This window comes from Aethalodelphis obliquidens, unplaced genomic scaffold (genome assembly GCF_003676395.1).
Source record: "Aethalodelphis obliquidens isolate GAN/ISIS:26980383/991018 unplaced genomic scaffold, ASM367639v1 scaffold36, whole genome shotgun sequence".
NCBI lineage: Eukaryota > Metazoa > Chordata > Mammalia > Artiodactyla > Delphinidae > Aethalodelphis > Aethalodelphis obliquidens.
Window position 1 is genome coordinate 6304313 of NW_020837980.1, and position 19650 is coordinate 6323962.

At 36.4% G+C, this 19650-nt stretch overlaps 1 protein-coding gene across 2 annotated transcripts in view; it reads left to right on the forward strand.

The window, feature by feature from the left end:
* The window catches only part of INTS13 (integrator complex subunit 13), a 33975-nt gene extending 25408 nt beyond the window's left edge, over nt 1-8567 (forward strand). For both annotated transcript variants that reach the window (XM_027129388.1, XM_027129387.1), the window contains exons 15-17: nt 494-633; nt 6279-6414; nt 7234-8567. In XM_027129388.1, coding sequence (XP_026985189.1) covers nt 494-633; nt 6279-6414; nt 7234-7273 — 316 coding nt within the window. In that variant the 3' untranslated portion in view covers nt 7274-8567. The remainder of the gene's footprint in view (nt 1-493; nt 634-6278; nt 6415-7233) is intronic.
* Nucleotides 8568-19650: the final 11083 nt, after the last annotated feature.

A 19650-nucleotide genomic window follows, 5' to 3' on the forward strand; every position in this document is an offset into this window, starting at 1 on the left:
GTCATTTTCACAATATTGATTCTTCCAATCCAAGAACATGGTATATCTCTCCATCTGTTTGTATCATCTTTAATTTCTTTCATCAGTGTCTTACAGTTTTCTGCATATAGGTCTTTTGTCTCCCTAGGTAGGTTTATTCCTAGATATTTTATTCTTTTTGTTGCAACAGAGATCACATTATTTCTGACCTTTAAAATTTTACCTTTATAAATTCTTCTTCATTTTCTTTTATAATTTTAGCCCCATTTTACAGCTGACTACGTTACTGAATTACTGCATTATAGGGAGGAAAAGGGAAACTTGTGTTTAAATTTGTTAACTTCTCTTACCTGATTTTAAATTGAGGTATAGCTTCTGATTTGTTCCTAGGCTTATGTTGTGAGAGCTGGGTATCTTTTATTGATTGGTATGTAAAGTCTAGTTAAATTATTGAACCATTCAGATTTCTAAGAATTTAAACTTTTTAAGTTTTTATTATTTGTCCCTCTCACAGATTAAAAGGAATCTTAGAACGTGGAAAAGAAGAGTTGGCTGAAGCTGAGATTATCAAAGATTCACCTGATTCCCCAGAACCTCCAAATAAAAAGCCTCTTGTTGAGATGGATGAAACTCCACCAGTAGAAAAATCAAAAGGTAAGGTAGAACTGCGGTAACTATGTTTGTAAAAAGTTTTCCAGTTTAGTTCTGTTGTACAGTGTCCTTTTATGTTGTGTGTGAGGAAGAGCTACTCACTGCTCCTGATGTCGTTTAGGAGACCCTTTGTTCACAGCCTTGGAAAATATAGGCAGTAAATACATTTGTCAGCTTTTTTTTTTTTAAATTTTAATTTATTTTTGGCTGCGTTGGGTCTTCGTTGCTGTGCGTGGGCTTTCTCTAGTTGCGGTGAGCGGGGGCCACTCTTCGTTGAAGTGTGCAGTCTTCCCATTGCAGTGCCTTCTCTTGTGGAGCATGGGCTCTAGGTGTGTGGGCCTCAGCATTTGTGGCACACAGGTTCAGTAGTTGTTGCTCCCGGGCTTTAGAGCGCGGGCTCAGTGGTTGTGGCACATGGGCTTAGTTGCTCTGCGGCATGTGGGATCTTCCCAGACCAGGGCTTGAACCCATGTCCCCTGCATTGGCAGGCAGATTCTTAGCCACTGTGCCACCAGGGAAGTCCCATTTGTCAGTTTTAAAGGAAACATAGTGTCATAGCTTTATTAATGAAGCCTTTGGAAGATAAACACTTCTACTATAAAGTCTGTGGTTTAAGAAATTTTAATTACATAAACTTGAATCTGTGTATGTTCCTAACACTATACTAAGTGCTAGGTTATTGAGGACAGACTCTTTTCTCTAAGCTGTTACTGAACTTAGGGAAGGATCTAATATCCCCATTTATTGATACATTAAAATGTCTTGTGAATGGGTTTCAGTAAAGGTATTACAAACAATATTTTTATTGTAATACCTTTTATGTCTTAGTTATACGCTGAAAAGCTGAATTTCCTCTTGAGGAATTCTAGCAGTCAAAGATAGGATTTGGGTTTGGGAGTGCCTGAAATCACCGCAGGCTTTAGTTATCTTGAAGGTAAACTAAATTCAGTTCTTTCAGGGTAAATGGGAAATGGTATGACAAAGGACTGAGTTCTTACCACTGTGCCTTTACATAAGACCTCAGAGCTAGTTACAATTATTGGCAGCTCATCCTAGGGAGAAGGTGGGATTGTTTGTTTTTTTATATACTATTGTTATAGTATATATTGTAATACATGTTAATATTGTCCAGTTCACTGATTTCTTTGAAATTAGAGGTAAGATCTTATCATATTTGTCTTTTAGGCATTTGCCCAGGGTACCTGGAAAATAGTGGGATTTAAATAAATGTCTATTGGTAAATTATTCTATTACTCACATGCCACTGCTGATTAGGATGAGGTTAATTTAGGTTTAATCTAAGCAATGCTTCAACACTGTTTGGAAAATAGAACTCTAAAAATTATTATTTATAGTAGCAAAAAGTTGCAAGCAACTGAAACATGAATTAGCAAGAGAATGACTTAAATGATGGTGTGTCCATAGGGTGGAATTTATAAAGCCCCAGAATAACTATTTTCACAAATACCCACTCTTTCCTCTTGCTAATGTATATCATTCAGACTTTAACTTAAGTAACTACTTTTTCACAACAGACTTCCCTGAGGACTTCCTTTCACAATTAAGTTAGGTACTTCTTTGTGTTTCCATTGCATCCCATGATTAATACTATGGTAGCACTTAGAGTACTACATTGACATTATTGATTGATATGTTGCCTCTACTATTCGTCTGAAACATTTCGAAGGCAGGGGCTTTTAAAAATTTACTGTCGTAAATTTTCACTACCACCCACTACAGTCCCTGGTTCATAGTAGAAGTTCAATTATTACTTGTTAAATGAAAAAATTAATGAATTAATGTATAATAAGTTAAATTTAAAATGCAGGTTACACAGCCGTATATACCATGATGTCCACTTTGTTTTAAAAGGAATTTTTATACACATACGCACTAGAGCGTGTCACTTAGATGAAATATCAGCTATAATTCAATTAACCAGATCCCTGAAGCTTTTCATCCTGGAAACATTATATAGAGTGGCCTGTATGAGAAGCAACTTGATTGCAAATCACTGCCTGCCCTTGTAACTTTCCATTCAAGACTGGTATTTTTGTTTCTTTTTTCATTCTATTTTACAACCTAAGTCATATGTCTCTCCTGATCAGCAATTTGATATGGGTCTTTTATTGTACCTCTGTTTCATCTGCTTTGGAAAATAACTTCCTAGGACTCTCCAAAGTGAATTTTGTGCTTACTGTGTAGTCTGCATGGAAGGTTGGGCTATTCCAAACATGCCCTATAGATGTGGTGAAAATCTGTTCGCCTCTCTTTGTGTAATGCAATAATAGAAAAACCAAAATGTAATTTTATTGCTATAGATTGACATTAAAAAAATATGTATAGTTGTTAGAGCAGTAGTATTATGGGTGATTTATCCCCTCTTTATATGTTTTGCTGTTTTCTACATTTTATCTAATGAATATGTATTAGTTTTATAATAAGAAAAAATGTTTCTAATTTTGTTGTTATGGAAAATTTATATGCAGTAATATAAACTCTCTCTGGCACACAGTCTGTGAGTTTAGACCTTGTATACAGTTGTGTAACAGCCACTACCACAGTCAGATATAGAACAGTTGTGCTCGTCCTACACTGCCCTGCCCCCAATCCCTCATAACCATGGATGTGTCTTTTTCCCTCTATGATTGTGCCTTTCTCAGAATGTCATATAAATAAAATCATAAGAGTATGCTGCCTTTTGAGGTTGGCTTATTTCATAGAACATAATGCATTTGTGACTCATCTGTGTTGTGTGTTTATCATTAGTTTTTTTTTTTTATTCCACTGTATATGACTGACTTTATTAGAAAGTGCCAACTCACTTTTCCAAGTGGCTGTACATGTGCATTCCCACCAGCAGTTAGTGAGAGTTCTGGTTGTTCTGCACCCTTGATAGCACTTGGTATTGTCACGATTTTTTTTTCTCTCCTAATAAGTATGTAGTAGTATTTCCTTGTGGTTTTAATTTATATTTTTCTCATGACTAATGATGGCGAGTGTCATTTCATTTGCTTATTTGCCAACTGTATATCTTATTTGACAAAGGTCCATTCAGATATTTTGCTCTTTTTTAAATTGGGTTGTTTGGGGGGTGGTTTATTGTTGAATTTTGAGAATTTTTAATTTATTCTGGGTACAAATCTTATGTTGGATATGTGATTTGCAAATGTTTTCTCCAAGTCTGTGGATTGTCCCTCTCCTGAGAGCGACTTTTGCAGAGCAGAAGTTTCTAATTTTGATGAAGTTCAATATATAAATTTTTTTCTTTTATGATGTGCTTTTGGTGTTATATGTGAGAAATCTTTGCTAACCCAAAGTCACAAAGATTTATTTCTATGTTTTCTTTTAGGAGTGCTATAATTTTATTTATCTATTTATTTATTTTTATTGAAGTATAGTTGATGTACAATATTATATGTTACAGATGTACAGTATAGTGGTTCACAATTTTTAAATGTTATGCTCCATTTATAGTTATTATAAAATATTAGCTGTATTCCCAGTGTTGTACAATATATCCTTGTAGCTAATTTTATGCATAATAGTTTATACCTCTTAACCCCCTCCCCCCTTCCCTCCTCCCACTGGTAACCCTTCCCCCTTTCTTCTCCGCACTGGTAATTACTAGTTTGTTTTCTCTATCTGTGAGTCTGCTTTTTTTTTGTTATATTCACTAGTTTGTTGTATTTTTGAGATTCCACATATAAGTGATATCATACAGTATTTGTCTTTCTCCGTCTGACTTCTTTCACTTAGCATAATACCCTCCAAGTCCATCTGTGTTGTGGCATATGGCAAAATTTCATTCCTTTTTGTGGCTGAGTAGTCTCCCATTGTATGTATGTGTATATATGTATACCTACATACACACACACACACACACACACACACACACACACACACACACACCACATCTTTATTCATCTGTTGATGGACACTTAGGTTGCTTCCATATTTTGACAATTGTAAATAATGTTGCTATGAACATTGGGGTGCATGTATCTTTTTGAATTAGTGTTTTTGGTTTTTTTGGATATATACCCAGCAGTGGAATTGCTGGGTCATATGGTAGTTCTATTTTTAGTTTTTTGAGAAGCCTCCATACTGTTTTCCACAGTGGATGCACCAATTTACATTCCCACCAGCAGTGCACAAGGGTTCCCTTTTCACCATATCCTTGCCAGCGTTTGTTATCTGTATTCTTTTTGACAGTAGCCATTCTCACAGGTGTGAGGTGATACCTCACTGTGGTTTTGATTTTCATTTCCCTGATTATTACTGATTTGAGCATCTTTTCATGTGCCTTTTGGCCATCTGCATTTCCTCTTTGGAAAAATGCCTATTTGGGTCTTTTGCCCTTTTTTTTTTTTTTTTTTTTTTTTTTTTTTGCAGTACGTGGGCCTCTCACTGTTGTGGCCTCTCCTGTTGCGGAGCACAGGCTCTGGACGCGCAGGCTCAGTGACCATGGCTCACGGGCCCAGCCTCTGCGGCATGTGGGATCTTCCCAGACTGGGGCACGAACCCGTGTCACCTGCATCGGCAGGCAGACTCTCAACCACTGCGCCACCAGGGAAGCCCCTTTTGCCCATTTTTAAATCAAGTTGTTTGTTTGTTTGTTTTGATGTTGAGTTGTAAGGGCTGTTTTTATATTTTGGATGTTAACCCCTTATCAGTCATATCATTTGCAAATATTTTATCCCATTTGGTAGGTTGTGTTTTTGTTTTGTTGATGGTTTCCTTTGCTGTGCAAAAGCTTCTAAGTTTAATTAGGTTCCATTTGTTTATTTTTGCTTTAGGAATCAGATCAGAAAAAAATAATTGCTATGATTTATGTCAAAGAGTATTCTACCTATGCTTTCCTCTAGGAGTTTTATGGTTAATGGTCTTACATTTAGGTCTTTAATCCATTTTGAATTTATTTTTGTATATGGTGTTAGAGAATTTTTTTGCCTTTTCTATTGTGCAGAAAAGAGTTAACTATAGCAGGCCTGAGGGTATTATCATTAGAAAAGCCTGCTTTCAAGTTTGGCCCTTGGCTGACATCTGGGAATATGGCTTTTGAAACATTCCCCAAATGATGAAGTTATTTTGCCTTATATCTGAACTGAACACCTGCTTTCCTTCTGGGAGTCTGGAATTTTGGTAGTTGTAGTTAGGCAGGGAATGCCTACGTGACCAGCCCCCAGAAAAACCTTGAACTCTGGAATCTTAAGTGTGCTTTTCTGGCAGAAATATTGTACACACATCGCTGCATTTTTGCTGCTGGAGGGAGTATGCACTCTTGTGTGAACCCTCATGGCGGGGAGAGAGCATGGAAAATCTGCAAATGGATTCCTCTAGTCTTTTGACTACTGTGCCTTTTCCCCACACTGGTTTGGCTGTGTGTCCTTACTATGCTGTTGTAATGATTCCTAGCTGTGACTGTAACTTTATGTTTAGTCATTTGAGTCCTTCCAGCAAATCACTGAACCTCTAGTAGGTAGTCTTGGGGACCCCTGAACACATACAAATTTTAGAATAAAGGGAAGATGATATTGCTTAAATTATATAAAGTGAACAATAGACTAAGGGGTAAATTTGTTAAGTTTGTAAATTTTAAAGTAATGAATTATTCTACCTTTGTTCTCTTTCAAATATTACACCAGGGCCAGTGTCCTTATTATCCTTATGGAGTAATAGAATCAATACTGCCAATTCCAGAAAACATCAGGAATTTGCTGGACGTTTGAACTCTGTTAATAACAGAGCTGAGTTATATCAACATCTTAAAGAGGAAAATGGGTTTGTATTCATTATTGTAGAAATTAGTTTTGTTAATTGCCTTATAGTAAGTTTAGAAAAATAAACGCTGCTTGTTTGTTGTGGTCAGCAATTTTTTATTACTTATAATAACTTTTATCTTATTACTTATAATATTATGGACTCATACATGTTACTTATGAAGAGAAAAAAATTACCTTCTTTGATTCTTGGTACTTGTAAAAGACCTGATATTATTGATTGTAACCATGAATGTTCATTAAACATCATAGAGGGAAAAATTGTAGAGAAAACATAGTATGCAACACTGACTCTTGTATAAAATAACAGGGAGAAAATATTTTCCTAGTAAGTAATACAGTATTAGGAATATTGATTTTAATTGAATAAATCTAAAATCTAAAAATAATTGAAGATTTATTAGAATAAATCTAAAATAATTTAAGTGGTTATTTTAATCTTTTTTGGAAGACATTCTCTTAAAAATGTATTGATAAAGGAATTTCTTTAGTGGAAGAGGAAATAAATCCTTGTCAAAATGGAAGAGATTTTTTTCCTTAGTTTTGCTTGGAGCAGTATAGTGGAAAAAAACCAGTGGCCTTTGAAATGAAAGCTTGGGGAAGTCATGTAATCTCTCTGGGCCTGCCTCAATTTTCACTCATTTGCAAAATGAGGAAGTTAAACTAACCGGGGGGAACCCTAATTTTAGTCATTTTCTAAAGTGCTTACATTCTTCTCTTCTATGACTATATTAAATTTTAATTTCATTTAATAGTTAGATAAGGAGAAAAAGTATTGGTCGTTAATTTTACCAACTCATTTTTTCCTCCTATTTTTCAGAATGGAGACAACAGAAAATGGAAAAGCCAGCCGTCAGTGAAGAGTGGCTTGAGCAACTGAATTTAGTATATTGCATAAATATTTTGGATGGAATTTGATATAAGAACTTTTACAGCAAGATTGTATAGTTATGTTGCCTGGACTGGTTTTTACATTTTTAAAATATTTCAACTAACTTTATCTTTTTTGTATTAATTGTAAAATTAGCACATATGTCAGAAATATACATTTGTCCTCCCAAATTAAACAAATTTATTTTATGGTAAAGGGTGTTCCCTCTGGAAATGTTTTTTAAAAAATTCTTAGGCTTCTCTTTGCCAAATAAAACTCTTAAAATATCTGAAATGCAAAATATCGGAGTATTCCTTTAGGAAAAAGATAATATTCATATAATGGCAGACAGTTTTAAGAAATTTTAACAGAATTTGGGTGAGATTTATGTTTAATATAAAATATTGCCTATGAACCTGCAGCATATGCAGTGCTTTTCCAAGAAATAATGTTTTTCTGTTTGTTTATTTTGTATTTTAATTTAAGTTGTTTTGTGTGTGTGTTGCCTACTTAAAAGCAGAGTTTTCAGGTAGTTGGGGTAAATTTATGTTTACCCATATTGGATGATGTTATATATACTTTTTATGCTAAAAACTTATTGTTCCTTAACTTTTCATGTTGCAAGAGAAGCGTGAAGGAGATTGCTTCACAGACTTGGAAGAAAGAAAAGTTACTGTGTTATTTGTTTTAATCCCAGAAAAGAATCTTGGTCTCCTCATCTCTCAGAAATGTCATGGTTATATGGTGTATATTTGGTGAGTCTTCTTCCTGTGCTGCTTCTGGAAGCTCATAACATGTTGCAAGAAACACGTTATTTCAATGTTAAATGCTAATTCTAGGCTTGTCATTTTTCCTTGAGTATCTATTAGAGAAGAGGAAAAGCTCTTTTTTTAAATATAGAGATTCAGTATTTTTTATTAAAAAAAAATAACTGGTGGTTAAATAAGGGTTCAGCAGGTTTTCAATCCAGTGAAATATACATTGTTCTCCTTTATCAACTCCTGTATCATTCTTAGCCCTTGCATCTGCCCTCTCCCCTAAGCTAGAGCCATTTTTATTCCTTACCACTGTGTTTAGATATACACCACTCAAAAGCATGACCAGGACTTATTAGCGCCTAGACTTGCAAGATTTCAGGAGCTGTAACCCAGTACTCAATTATTGGATCATAGTTCTGACCTTTTGTGTCTTATCCTTGATACCCATTCAGCTTGTACCAAGTAGGAGTCCTTGCTGTAGTTCTTGATTCAAAAATCTTTTCTTTATAAACCATTTCAAAGACCCTTTTTTTACTCTCAATTTGTGCTTCCTCCTTTCCCATGTGCTAAGGCCATGCTTGTTGACAGTCTTATCTACATTTCAGTCTCCATTTTTAAGTATTATCTTTGCATATATACTGCTGTTATTGTGTTCTACCAACTGGTAGAATGTTTCTGTGGCTACATTTTGAACTACTGTACAAGTCGTTTTCTATATTATTCCATATATTGTTGGTGGTTAAGATTGTCCAGCAGACTCATTCTGTGTGCTTAACTAGATGCCTTTTGAGCACCTAAAATTGAGCTCCTCCTCCACCTCCCACAGAGCATCAAGCTATATATTCTTGGTCTTATCTTGAGATACATTTTACAGCCTTTTGGTGGAAGTGACTGTTTTAGGACAGAAATAGAAAAATGACTGGTAGTTGTTGGCTCTTCTAAAACAGGATCCATATTGAGGATTTACTAGTCAAGATAAGTGGACAAAATTTAAATTAAAAAAAAATTATTACCCTTCCAGACTTAATGATTGTGGGAATGAAAGTGACTCTAGAGAGAACAAGTGCCCTTTCAGTTATAAAATTCTGATATCAGTATCATGGTAGCAAAAGATGTCCCTCATTTTTGTCCCCTTGCTCCCCAACAACAGCAAAAACTTGACATCCATCCATGGACAAAAGTGCCTTTGAGGGAGCTGTGCCATCCAGCATCCAATGCCAAGTGACCTGGGAAGGGTGTCACCACCTGTGTGTTGGATAAATAGGCAGACAAACCTTGGTCTCAGCTGTGGACCCTGCAGTAGCCCATGAAGAGGCTCCATACCCTCTCAGCCACAGTCTGGGAACCCCTGGAAAACACTATCTTAGGCACTCATCCATGGACATGAGAGCCTTGTGGAACTCCAGATTTCTAGGTGAGAGGTTTCAGCACACCATTGGAGTAAAAAAAAATATGCATCTGGAAGCACTGGAGTAGATAAGAGAAATACCTTGACTTTACCCACATTACCCTTCCTCCAAGGTGATGACACAGCTTAGGGCCAAAAGAGAGCTCAGCCCATGATTTCTCCTGTGGGGGAAAGTGAGAGTGTGTGAGCGAGCACCCAACTTCCCCAGCTGTGTGGAACGTTGCCAAGGGGGCTCATTTCTTTGTTGCCCCATCCAGAGTACTGAACTGTGAGCTACAAGACAAGGGGGTTGGTGGGAGGGGGTGGGAAGATGCTGGGAGAGTGGCAGATAGGATTCTCAGAGGGCATTAAAAGGATGCGAATCTTACTGTGTTGTAGACTCTATCAAGAAGCCCATCCGCCAGCTGCTGGGAACACCTCACCTTGGGTCCGCCCAGCTAGCCCATGGACAACACTCAGTGCTCTGCATGCCTCACCCAGAGACCCCTACCATGCTGTGGCCAGCTCCCTTTGTGCACTGCTGATGGCAGCAGTGAGAGTGAGCTTTGACAGACAGCTAGTGAGCACATGCAGAAAGCTGGATTGAAATCTGGAGGCAAGGGTGAAACTACAAACTTGAGCTTTAGCCACCTTTGGGAAAACAAAGAGACGCTGTCAGCACTTGGCCTGCTGTATTGTAGAATCCAGAGAAGGCAGATAAGCTTAAGAATTTTTCCACAAGAGGGAGAAAGGAGCGTGGAGCAGGTGTATTCACAGAAGGTCTGAGATAGCCTCTGAACACCTAGCAGGGCCGACAGAAGGTATCTCTCTCCTACAGGCAGTTAGTAAAGACTAGAGGAGGTGACTGCTACTTCAAAAGCAAAAAAAGCAATACAAAACTTCAAGAAACATGAAAAATCAAGGTAACATGACACCACCAAAGGATCACAATCTTCCAGTGACAACCCCAAAACATGGAGATCTGCAATTTACTCAATAAAGAATTTTAAATAGCTGTTGACCAGGAAACACAATAAGCTACAAGAAAACAAAGACAATTCAACAAAATCAGGGACAAAAATACATGAACAAAATGAGAAGTCTAATACAAGGAAGTCATAAACCATACAAATTCCTGAGGTAAAGAATACAATGAATGAAATGAAATGGAAAATGTACTAGAGAGCAGCAAAAACAGAATGGATCAATCAGAAGAAAGAATCTGTGAAACAGAAGACATAACTTTGAAATTATCCAGTCAGAGGAGTACAAAGAAAAAAGAATGAAAAGGAGTGAAACAAGCCTAAGTGTTCTATGGGCTGCCCTCAAAAGAGCCAGTTGGTGAATTACTGGAGTTCCAGAAGAAGAGAGCAGGAAGGGGGCAGAAAACTTATTTAAAGAAATAGTGACAGGGCTTCCCTGGTGGTGCAGTGGTTGGGAGTCCGCGTGCCAGTGCGGGGGACACAGGTTCGATCCCTGGTCCGGGAGGATCCCACATGCCGCGGAGCGGCTGGGCCTGTGTGCCGCAACTGCTGAGCCTGCGCTCTGGAGCCCGCGAGCTGCAACTACTGAGCCTGCGCTCTGGAGCCCATGCTCCGCAACGGGAGGGGCCGCCACAATGAGAGGCCCACACACCACGGCAAGGGGTGGCCCCCACTCGCTGCAGCTGGAGAGGGCCCGCGCGCAGCAACCAAGACCCAACACAGCCAAAAATAAACAAATAATTTTTTAAAAAAAAGAAATGATGACAGAACTTCCCAAACCTGGGGGGAGATTCGGATATCCAAGTACATGTAGTTCATATGTCATCCAACAAAATTAACTTAAAAAGCTCCTTTCCAAAATACACTGTAATACAAGTGTCAAAAATCAAAGACAGAGACTCTTAAAAGCAGCAAGGGGGAAAAACCTAGTAACTTATAAGGGAACCCCCAAAAGATTATCAGTGGATTTCTCAGAGAGACCTTATAGGCCAAGAGAGGGTGGGATGATATATCCAAATTGTTGAAAGGAAAAAGCTGCCAAACGAGTATTTTATATGGCAAAGCTGTTCAGAAATGAAGGAGAGAGAAAGAACTTCCCAGACAAAAGCTGAGGGGATTATCACTGCTAGACCTGCCTTATGAGAAATGCTGAAAGAATTCTTCGAGTTGAAATGAAAGGACAATAATTAGTAACATAGAAACATGAACATGTAGTGGTAAAGGTAAGTGTATGGTCAAATTCAGAACAATACTATAATATTATGGAGTATTAACCACTTAACTCTAGTGTAAAGGTTAAAGGACAAGAGTGTTAAAAATAACTATAGCTACAATAATTTGTTAATGAATATACAATATAAAAGAGGTAAACTGTGACATCAAAAGCTTGAAGGGGGTAGTAAAAGTGTAGAGTTTTTGTATGTGATTGAAGTTAAGTTATTATCAGTGTAAAATAGACTGATATATGTTTAAGATATTTTATGTAAGCCTCATGGTAACCACAAAGCAACAATCTACAGTAGATTCACAAAACATAAAGAGCAGGGAATCAAAGCATACCACTTCAGAAAATCATCAGTTCACAAAGGAAGGTAGCAAGAGAAGAAGAAAGGAACGCAAGAAATACAAAACAGCCAGGAAAAAAGATGACATTACTAAGTCCTTACCTATCAATAAGTACTGTAAATGTAAATAGATTGAATTCTCCAATTAAAAGACATATAGTGGCTGGATGGATTAAAAAAAAAACAACAAGATACAACTATATGCTGCCTACAAGAGACTCACTTCAGCTTTAAGGACACACATTGGCTCAAAATGAAGAGAGGAAAAACATATTCCATGCAAGTGGAAACCGAAAGAGAGCAGGGTAGCTATACTTAGATCAGACAACATAGACTTAAAGCCAAAAATGATAACAGACAGAGAAGGTCGTTATATAATGGTAAAGGGGTCAATTCATTAAGAAGATACAAGAATCATATATATGCATCCATAATTGAGCACCTTAATATACTCAGAAAATGCTAACTGATCTGAAAGGATAAATATTATTGTATTGTAACAATACAATAATAGTAGGGGACTTCAGTACCCTAATTTCAACAATGGATAAATAATCCAGATATAAAACCAAAAAAAAAAATTGGACTGTAACCAACGTTACTTAGACCAAATGAACCTAGGAGACATACAAAACATTCCATCCAACAGCAACAGAATACTCAATTCTTCTCAAGTACACACAGTATTCTCCAGGATAATTCATATAGGTCACAAAACAAGTCTTAGCAAATTTAAGAAGGTTGAAATCATACTAAGTATCATTTGTGCCCACAATGGTATGAAACTAGAAGTCACTAACAAGAGGAAAACTTAAAAATTCACAAAAATGTGGAAATTAACACTCTTGAACAGTCAATGGGTCAAAGAAGAAATCAAAGAGAAATTTTAAAATATCTTGAAACAAAAATGGAAATACAGCATATCAAAACATGGTATGCGGGCTTCCCTGGTGGCGCAGTAGTTGAGGGTCCGCCTGCCGATGCGGGGGACACAGGTTCGTGCCCCGCTCCGGGAAGATCCCACATGCCGCGGAGTGGCTGGGCCCGTGAGCCATGGCCGCTGAGCCTGCACGTCCAGAGCCTATGCTCTGTAACGGGAGAGGCCGCAACAGTGAGAGGCCCGCATACCGCAAAAAAAAACAAAAAAAAAACAAAAAAAACAAAACATGGTATGCTGCAAAAGAGGGAAGTTTGTAGCAATAGACACCTACATTAGGGAAAAAAATAAAGATCTGAAGTAAACCTAATTTAACACCTCATGAAACTAGAAAAAGAAGAAACAAACTAAGCCCGAAGTTAGCAGAAGGAATGAAACAACAAAGATCAGAGCATAGGGAAATGAAATAGAGGCTGGAAAAACAATAGAAGAGGTCAATAAAAACTAAGAGCTGGATTTATTGAAAAGATAAAATTGACAAATCTTTAGCTAGACTAAGGAAGAAAGAAGACAAAATTATAAATGAAAGAGGAGACATTATAATTGATAATACAGAAATACAAAAGATGATGAGACTACTATGAGCAATTACATGCCAACAAATTGTATAACCCAGAAAAAAATGAGTAAATTCCTAGAAACATACAACCTACCCAGACTGAATCATGAAGAAATAGAAGATCTGAGCAGACCAATCATGAGTAAGGAGATTGAATCAATAATAAAAAAATTCCCAAAAGGAAAAGCCCAGGACCAGATGGTTTCACTGGTGAATTCTACCAAACTTTTAAAGAAATAATGCCAACACTTCTCAAACTCTTCCAAAAAACTGAAGAGGAAACACTTTCAAATGCATTCTATGAGGCCAGCATTACCCTGATACCAAATCCAGATAAGAATACTACAAGAAAATAAAACTAGATCTTATGGATACAGATGCAAATTTTTCAATAAAATGTTAGTAAACAAAATTCAACAGCAAATTAAGAAGTGTACAATGATTAAGGTGGACTTATCCCTGCGATGCAAAGATGGTTCAACATATGAAAATCAGTAAATGTGATGTGCCACATTAGTCGAATAGAAGATAAAAACCATATAATCACCTCAATAGATGCAACAAAAACATTTGATAAAATACAACATTCTTTTGTGATAAAAACACTCAACTAATTGGGTATAGAGGTAACATCTCAACATAATAAAGGCCGTATATAAAATGCTCATGTTTCACAGCATACTCATTGATGACAGGTTGAAAACTTTTCCTCTAAGATCAGGAACAAGACAAGGGTGCCCACTCTTACCACTCTTATTCAGTACAGTACTAGAAGTCCTAGTCAGAGTAATCAGGCAAGAAAAAGAAAGAAAAGGCATGCAAATTGGAAAGCAAGAGGTATAATTGACTTTGTTTGCAGATTACATAATCTTACATATAGAAAAATCCTAAAGATGCCACAAGAAAAACTGATAGAACTAATCAAAAATTCAGTAAAGTTGTAGGATACAACATCAACATATAGAATTCAGTTGCATTTCTGTACACTAACAATGAAATATCTGAAAAAGAAATAATAGAAATTCCATTTACCATAGCATTAAAAAAGTAAAGTATCAGTACTTAAGAGTAAATTTGACCAAGGAGGTGAAAGATCTATACACACTGAAAACTATGACACTGATGAAAAAAATTGAAGAAGACACAAACAAATGGAAAGATACCCCATGTTCATGGACCAGAAGAACTGATATTGTTAAGATAGCCATACTACCAATAGCCATCTATAGATTCAATGCAATCCCTATCAAAATTCCAATGGCATTTTTACAGAAATAAAAAAAAAAAAAGCCCTAAAATTTGTATGGAACCACAAAGCAATCCTGAGAAAAAACAAAGGTGGAGGCATCACACTCCCTGATTTTAAACTAAATACAAAGCTACAGTAATCAAACAGTATGGTGCTGTTATAAAAATAGACACATAGACAAATGGAACAGAATTGAGAGCCCAGAAATAGACCCTTGCATATATGGTCAACTGATATTTGAAAAGGGAGCCAAGAATACTCAATAGGGAAAGGATAGTCTCTTCAATAAATGGAGTTGGGAAAACTGGATAACCACATGTGAAACTGGATCCCTATCTCATAAAAATTAACTTGAAATGGATTTAAAACTTAAACACAAGACCTGAAACCACAAAACTCCTAGAAGAAGATATAGGGGGAAAACTTCCTAGCAATGATTTTTTGGATATGACACCAAAAGCAAAAATTAATAAGTGAGACTACATCAAGCTAAAAAGCCTCTGCACAGCAAAAGAAACAATCAACAAAATGAAAAGGCAACCTTACCTTTGGAATGGGAGAAAATTTTGCAAATTATATATCTGATAAGGGGTTAATATCCAAAATATATAAAGAACTCATACAGCTCAATAGCAGAAGAGGGACTGAATAGACATTTTTTCCAAAGAAGATTTACAAATGGCCAACAGGTTCATGAAAATGTGCTCAACATCACTAACCATCAGGGCAATACAAATCAAAACCACAATGAGACATCAGTTCATATCTGTTAGGGTGGCTATCATCAAAAAGATAACAAATGCTGATGAAGATGTGGAGAAAAGGGAGCCCTTGTGCTCTGCTAGTGGGAATGTAAATTGTACAGCCACTATGGAAAACATTATTGAGAACAACCTTACATTAACAAACAAAACATTAAATTAACATTTAATTAACAAAAATTAAATTAACAAAAATTAAATTAACAAAAATTAAATTAACAAAACATTACATTAACAACAAAACATTAAAAATAGAACAACCTTATAATTCAGCAATCCCACCACTGGGTATATATCCAAAGGAAAGGAAACAGGATATTGAAAATGTACCCGAACTCCCATGTTTATTGCAGTTTTATGCAAAATTGCCAAGAAACAACCTAAGTTTCCTTCAACAAATGAATGGATAAAGAAATTGTTTTGTATTATATATATAAAATAGAATATTATTCAGCCATAAGAAAGAAGGAAATCCTGCCATTTGCAATAACATGAATGGACCTTGAGGGTATTATGCTAAGTGAAATAAGTCAGAGAAAGACAATTACTGTATGATATCACTTATATATGTAATTTACCAAATCAAACTCAGCAAGAGTGGAATGGTAGTTACCAGGAGCTTGGGGGTGGGGGAAACAGGGAGATGTCGGTCATAGGATACAGAATCCAGTTATAAGGCAAATCAGTTCTGGGGATCTAAGCACAGCATTGTGATTCTAGTTAATATTACTGTATTATATATTAGAAAGTTTCTAAGAGAGTAGATCTTAAATGTTCCCACCACAAAAAAGAAATGGTAATTACATGACGTGATGGAGGTGACAGCTAACCCTATGGTGGTAATCATTTTGCAATATAAAAGTGCAGTATATCAAGTATACACCTTAAAATTACACTATGTTATATGTCAGTTTTATCTTAATAAAGCTGGGGGGAAAGATTCTACTGACTAAAAGCTCTTTTATTTTTGTAATCGTAGTAAAAGGCAAAATTTTCACAATCCTCTGATAATTGCATGGCTTGTTTGACAAACTATTACAGTCATAAATACTGTGATATTTTACTCCAAAAATTCCAGTTTATATGGAGACTGTTCAAAATCACTGTGTGGACATGTGCAAACCTCATTAATACATAGACTTATTAATATATGGATTGACACTGGTATATCATGTACGTATTAAGAATAAGACTGAAAAATACACAGCTTAGTTTTAGAGGAAGGTCACCAAGTGTTTGAATTCTTGAATACTGCACTTGTATTCCTGACTTTACAGTACTAAGGTGCCCTTAATTGAGGGCAAAACAATCTACAGTATTTTGGCCAACTTGTTTTATGAGGCACTGTGTTATTTGCTTTGTTATTTCTGGAATATTTCAATTAAAGTCACCAGTACAATTGCACAACGTGTAGAGAACAAAAGTGTCCAGATGCTAACTTTGTTATGGAGGTGCTGCTCATATGAGCAAATCTAGAAATTTCCATATTATCGTAAGGATTTGAAGCACTAGACTTAATTTTGAGATCTCCAGGATCTGAATTTACACTTATTAGGTTTAATTTCATTCAGATCTATTTCCATGATTAAAATGAACATATTAGATTGAACCATACAAAATTACCATTTTTATATTCAAAACAAAATTGAATATTGGCCATTTCATATGGTTCAATTTATAGAATTGTTTTTATATCCTGTCTAAATATTCAGTAGAAACTAAATTTAGCAGGTTGTGTATATTGAAACAAGTTCCTCCTAGTGAAATGTGTAAACTTAATGTCTGATTAGGATTGTCTTATTTGTAACATTTTAAATTTAATTCCATCACTGCTCTGAATCAACTGAAAATGAAAAGCTTCAAAGGAGAAAACATTTTGAATTAAAATGCCCCTGTAATTTCTTTCTTAGTAAGGAATGGGGTCATAACTATTTAGATGAGAATATTAAAAGAAGAGAGAAAATATTGTCCTATTTAAAAGTAGACATCACATTAAATTTATGTACATACCAAGTTCAAGGACAGTCCTTGGGAATATGTTTTAAGGGGTAGAAGAGAAGGAAAAATAAAGGTCAGAGAGGTCAGAATAAAGAAGCGCCACAAAAGTTGCAGAGGTGTTCAGAAGCCTGAAGACTTAAACAAGGCCAACCAACAGATATGCCAACCAAGATGCTGCAGATGCTGGCGATTACTTCCAAAAAGCCATTTCCATGGAGCAGCGGGAGTAGAAACTAAATTGTAGTGATTAAAATGTTACTTGAATGAAGTTAGAAGTAGAGGATATGAGTCAGCTCTTTCAGAAGTGTAGTGACCAAAGCACCCTTGCCTGTTATGGTAGCTCAATAAAAGAATAGAATCGAGGGAAGGTTTGTGGTTATTTTTTGTCAGTCTTTTTTTTTTTGCGGTACGCGGGCCTCTCACTGCTGTGGCCTCTCCCGTTGCGGAGCACAGGCTCCGGACGCGCAGGCTCAGTGGCCATGGCCCACAGGCCCAGCCCCTCCGCGGCATGTGGGATCCTCCCGGACCGGGGCACGAACCCGTGTCCCCTGCATTGGCAGGCGGACTCTCAACCACTGCACCACCAGGGAAGCCCTTTTGTTAGTCTTTTAAAAGATCAGTATGAGGTGCTTGTTTGTGAGTCAAAGGTAAGGATACAATGGAGAAGTCATTTTAACGTTATTAATTCTTCCAATCCATGAGCACAGTATGTCTATTTGTGTCATCTTCAATTTCTTTCATCAGTGTCTTATAGTTTTCTGAGTACAGGTTTTTTACCTCCTTAGTTAGATTTATTGACAAGCTTTTTTTTTTTTTTAGGCCGTACCTCCTTGTGGCTTAAGGGATCTCAGTTCCCCCACCAGGGATTGAAGCTGGGCCACAGCAGCGAAATCACTGAACCCTAACCACTAGACCACCAGGGAACTCCCAATTCTCAGGTATTTTATTCTTTTGGTTGTTATTGTAAATGGGATTGTGTTCTTAATTTCTCTTTCTGATAGTTTGTTGTTAGTGTACAGAAACACATCAGATTTCTTTATATTAATTTTGTATCCTGCATTCATTGATGAGTTCTAGTAGTGTTTTTGCTAGAATCTTTAAAATTCTCTATGTATAGTATCATGTCAAAGGCACAGAGTGACAGTTTTATGTCTTCCTTTCCAATTTGGATGCTTGTATTTCTTTTAGTTGTCTGATTGCTATGGCTAGGACTTCTCTGTGAGAGTGGGCATCCTTGTCTTGTTCCTGCTCTTAGAGGAAATGCTTTCAGCTTTCCACTATTGAGTGTGATGTTAACTGTGAGTTTGTCATCTACGGCCTTTATTATGTTGAGGTAGGTTCCCTCTATGCCCACTTCCTGGAGAGTTTTAAATCATAAATGGATGTTTAATTTTGTCAAAAGCTTTTTCTGCATCTATTGAGATGCTCATATGATTTTTATTCTTCAATTTGTTAATGTGGTGTATCACACTGATTGATTTGTGGATATTGAACCATCCCTGCATCCCTGGGATAAATCCCAGTTGATCATGGAGTATGATCCTTTTAATGTATTGCTGAATTCAGTTTGCTAATATTTTGTTGAAGATTTTTGCATCTATGTTTATCAGTGATAATGACCTATAATTTTCTTTTAGTGTGTGTGATATCTTTGTCTGGTTTTAGTACCAGGGTGATGCTGGCCTTGTAGACTGAGTTTGGAAGCATTCCTTTTTCTGCAATTTTCGGGAATAGTTTGAGAAGGATGGGTGTTAACTCTTCTCTAAATGTGTAGTAGAATTTGTGAAGCCATCTGGTCCAGGGCTTTTGTTTGTTAGGAGTTTTAAAATTACTGAGTCAACTTCATTCCTGATAAGTGGTTCATTCATAGTTTCTATTTCTTCCTGATTCAGTCTTGGGGGAAGAATTAGCATTGTTAAAATAACCATACTAACCAGGACAGTCTACAGATTCAATGCAATCCCTATCAAAATACCAGTGGCATTCACAAAACTAGAACAAATAATTCTAAAATTAGTATGGAAACACAACAGATCCTGAATAGCCAAAACAATCTTAAGGAAAAAAAGAACAAAACAGGTGTATCACATCCCTGACATAAAACTATACTACAAAGCTACAGTCATCAAACAGCATGGTACTGGCACAAAAACAGACACATAGATCAAT